This window comes from Coffea arabica, chromosome 6c, assembly GCF_036785885.1.
Source record: "Coffea arabica cultivar ET-39 chromosome 6c, Coffea Arabica ET-39 HiFi, whole genome shotgun sequence".
NCBI lineage: Eukaryota > Viridiplantae > Streptophyta > Magnoliopsida > Gentianales > Rubiaceae > Coffea > Coffea arabica.
The window spans coordinates 5357177-5361581 of record NC_092320.1 but is presented as its reverse complement, the minus strand read 5'-3'; the positions used below and the strand labels follow the sequence as shown (position 1 = coordinate 5361581).

Genomic DNA, 4405 nt, shown 5'->3' with positions numbered 1-4405 from the left:
ATGAGCTATCCAAAGTGGACATTTGCAATGGTTTAAAGCAAAAGAAAGTATCTCAATTAATTTAAGGGATAATTTCAGAAACCTCCCCTGAGAGTTGGACGGGTAACTAGTGTGTCAGAGAGTTGCCATAATCTCCTTAAACCCGCATGCGGGTTTAAAAAGTATTCGAATATTCTCATATGCACATATGCAAATCGAACCAACCGGATATCTTATCCGTATCCCATTTTTTTAAATAAAAATCTTATAAATTTGAAAAATAAAATCAAATTTAGATGTATTAGGGTTTTAAAAATATTATATAAGTGATAAAAATTTTATAAATTGTAAAAATAAAATCAAATTTAAATAATTAAATGTTATATTTGCATAAGAAATAATACAATAATCATAATAATGATAATACAATAATATTGGTGTAATAAAACTGCCATTAATTTAAATATTTACTTATAATGCCCAAAGAGCCTAATTACCAATTTTTTCTTCTCGCGCTCAAATATAACATTAACCCGCATGCGAGCTAATCTTGAAATAGAAAAAACACAGAATCCCGCTTGCGGGTTTCAGTGTTATTATGCAGGCGGGATTTTAACCTGCTTGCTTGTAAACATGTACCACATTGCTCTGAAATTATCCCTTAATTTAACTACCATTATAGCTATGCGGCAAGAGTTCAAGTATAGACAAATAAGGAGCAGTAAAGGTTCAGACTAAGTTCTAAAGCAAAAAAGCACACATCAAAAGTCAATTTCCAAGATGACTCAAGCATGGAACCAAATTCTGAAGCATTGAACCAAGCATTGAACCAAATTCGTATGACTTACTTAACATGGGCTCACACCACTGAACTTTGGATTCATTTGACAATATAGCTGTCCAGAAGTTCATAACCAATTTTTACAAAACAAAATAAGGTACATAAGTAGCTAATCATTAAGTCCAGCAGACACCAAGATTCAACAAAAAGTGTAGCAACAACATATTAACAGTAGACACCAAGATTCAACAGAAAGTGTAGCAACAACATATTAAAAAAAAGCATTTGCAGACAAATAACTTAATTGAATTACAAACACGTTTAGCCCTCTTAGTCCTCACATTCTAGAAACACGTTTAGCTTTCTTAGCCCTCAAATTTTCCAACACACTTGCAACTGTTGGTACAAGTTTTCTGACTCTAGTTGATCTTCTAGTATCCAAAATGGGTTCAACAGCAGAAGCAGTTCTTGTAGTATCCAAAACAGGTTCAACAGGTTCATCAGTTGGTCTTCTAGTGTCCAAAACAGGTTCAACAGGTTCATCAGTTGGTCTTCTAGTTTCAAAAACTGGTTTAGCAGCAGAAGTTTCACAAGGCTGCATAAATAGATAGGTTTAAGTCAGTTAAATGCAGTAATTGCAGTAATAACCATCATCATTAATAGTACCTGTGACACTGAACCCTGTTGTGAGACAGATCCAATACTTGTATTTCCAGCATTTACAACATCTTCACCTGCATTTCCAGCATCACTAGCTCCAGCAGGCACCTATTTTAATGGTAACACATAAGGTAACAAATTAAGTACATATGACACTGATTACAAATTAACTACTACTTACCTTATAAAACTTGGACTTTGGATGGATTGGGAATTTACAAGTCCTAGAATTATGTCCTGGCCTAAAACACTTCTTACAGTGCACAACAAGTCCTTTTCTTGTAGATGTGGTGCCTCTAACTTCATCAGCTTCTCTTCTTCTCACTTTCTTGGGTCTTCCAGGTTGCTTTCTAATCTTTGGGGGATTCACCTTTTCAGCTCCTTTTGAATCCCAATAGTCTTCAGAGGGCATTGCAGCTATAGTGTAGTTATAGGTGCTCAAGTATGCTTCTTTGCTATAACAAGGATCAACATAGTGTTCAGGCTCTGATTTATCCCTTTGAATGGCAGCAATAGAATGTGAGCATGGAATCCCACTTAGTTGCCATGATCCACATGTGCATGTTCTACGACTTATATCAACAACATATACTCTAGTCCCACAATCCACTTCATACTCAGCATCCCGAGAATAATGAGCTATGCAGAACCTACTATTTAGCTTGTTCCTCTCAAGTCGTTCTTGTATGTTTGGACAAAGGTTCCCTTCATACTGTTGCATGCCTTCCCTTTTCACATTTAGCCTCTGCATGAGTTTTCTTCTTATCCACTCAAACATGGAGATGATTGTGAACTCTCTTGTTGGAAGTATGTAGGAATTAAATGACTTATTCAAATTATTAACAAGAATATCACTCTTGCATGAGGAGCTGGAATGTGACCTGGACCATAAATGTGCAGGAATCCTGTTTAACCAACCAGCTGCATTCATAGCTTCTCCCACCTTTGGATCAGCCCTTTCCAATTCAGCCATTGCTATCTTGAAGTCACGAATGTTCCCAGCAGACGCAGCTGCCCAAAAGTACTCCTTCAACTCCTTTCCCTTGAACTTCTGTTTGAAATTTTGATATATATGACGAAGGCAGTACCTATGCTCTGATTCAGGAAACACATCATCAATTGCACTGACTAATCCTTTTTGCCTATCAGATATGAATGTCCATGGAGCTCCATTTTCAGCACCAACTTCAATTTTCAACACCATCAAAAACCATTTCCATGAGTCATATCTCTCGGCTTCCACTACAGCCATTGCAATGGGAAACATGTTATCATTGCCATCCCTACCCATAGCTGTCAAAAGTTGTCCACCAAATGGACTTTTTAAAAAACAGCCATCTAATCCAATTATTCGTCGACAACCAGCTAGAAACCCATTCTTCATTGCACTTAAACTCCAGTACATTCTTTCAAATATCCCAACCTCGTTCTCATCCAGTCTAGTCACTTGCAGGACAATATGGCTACCAGGATTCCGGATCAACAAGGTAGCAGCATAATCTCTGATGACATTATACTGTTTTATATCATCCCCTTGTAGTGCCTCTCTTGCCAATCTTTTAGCTCTATAAGCCTGTCTCATGCTTATGTCCACCATAATCTCTCTCCTCACAGTCTTGACAAATCCTTCAATAGAAGAACTTGGTTCATCTCTGAACCTGTCTAAATATTTTTTGCTCAAATATCTTGCATTTGCATGATGATTGCTGTATTCTCTTCCACACACATGCACTCCCTTTATTGATTTGATCTGAAAGGTGCTTTCATTTTGAATTGGGCTTGCCCGTATTTTCCAAGAACAACCCTTTTTGCACATGGCAATAACTTTTGCTCTTTCATTTTTTTTGTACTTCATGGTGTAGCCTTCCCTGACATTCCATTCCACAAGTGCTTCTCTAAAGGCCCGTAAGTTCTTAAATTTATCCCCAACTTTCAACTCAAAATCTGACTTTCTGAATTCAACTGCAGCATTAAAATCTCGACAACTATTACCTTTCCCATTTCTTTCATCATCTCCCCACATAGTGTCAAGCAGTTCTTCATCATCAATAGCAAATTCATTCCACTCTTCATTAGTTTTAGAACTCTCCCATTCTTCAAATTTGTTCTTAAAAGAGCCTGGTGTTTGCAGATCCTCCATTATATATGTCTGGTTTGCTGTTGTTGGTTCTTCATCTGTGCCTTTTGCCTGCTGCTGATTTTCTATTTCATTAGCCTTTGCTCTGTTTGCAAAAATATCCTCATCTTCTGGTCCTTCTAATCCCTCTTTCAACCACTCAGGCTCTTCTAAACTATCAGATGTAGCATCACCGTACTCATCTTCATTTTCAGGCTGTTTTTCAACTTCATCTTGCTTTTCTACAGCTTTTTCACCTTTTTCCTTTGCTGAATTAGACTCTGCTTTGCTGTGCTTTTTGTTTCCAGTTAGTTTGGTCTGTCTTCTCACTGACTTCTTGACTATCTGTTTCCCCTTTTTGCTTGCTAACTTTTTTGGGGTATCTTTATCAGATGCCACATTTTGTGCTCCACTATGTGGGGCATCAGTGGGGGCACTTTTACCATGACTTTTTACTCCAACTGAAGCAATTTCACTAGGCATTTCATCACGCAATTCAGCATATATGTTGATAACATCTACTCCTTCATGTGCAGTTAACATTAACTCTATTTATTTATCTCCTTTAATTTCAGCTGCTCCAACATACAACCCACAATTTGGTATTTCAAAATATAGGTTCACATTCGAGGCATCACCATACCTACTATACAATTTACACAACATATCCCTGGATAATTTTCTTGTCTCACAATTTTTAAATATGGCTACATTGTTACCAGTATAGACAGTTTCTGGTTCCCATATGAATATACCACCGAAATGCAATTTTATAGTAATTCTTTTTGAAGTTGTCATTTTTTTCAAAGCCTGCATTAGAAATAGTGAAACACATGATAAGAAAAAAAAACACAATCTGATTAAGAAAA

General features: G+C 36.8%; 1 protein-coding gene across 1 annotated transcript; it reads right to left on the bottom strand.

Moving 5' to 3' along the window:
- Positions 1-1004: 1004 nt before the first annotated feature.
- On the bottom strand, positions 1005-3574 carry LOC140007955 (uncharacterized). Its single transcript, XM_072051607.1, has 3 exons — positions 1602-3574; positions 1427-1528; positions 1005-1355 (listed from the first exon to the last, which is right to left on the bottom strand). Exons 1-3 carry the CDS (start codon positions 3558-3560, stop codon positions 1098-1100), a joined length of 2319 nt encoding a protein of 772 aa, XP_071907708.1. The 5' UTR covers positions 3561-3574; the 3' UTR covers positions 1005-1097.
- Positions 3575-4405: the final 831 nt, after the last annotated feature.

Coding starts and splice junctions, on each gene's coding strand:
- LOC140007955 (XM_072051607.1), bottom strand. CDS start 3,560: ATGGAGGATCTGCAAACACCAGGCTCTTTTAAGAACAAATTTGAAGAA. Junction 1,529..1,601: donor CAAAGTCCAAGTTTTATAAG/GTAAGTAGTAGT, acceptor CCATTAAAATAG/GTGCCTGCTGGAGCTAGTGA. Junction 1,356..1,426: donor AACAGGGTTCAGTGTCACAG/GTACTATTAATG, acceptor CTATTTATGCAG/CCTTGTGAAACTTCTGCTGC.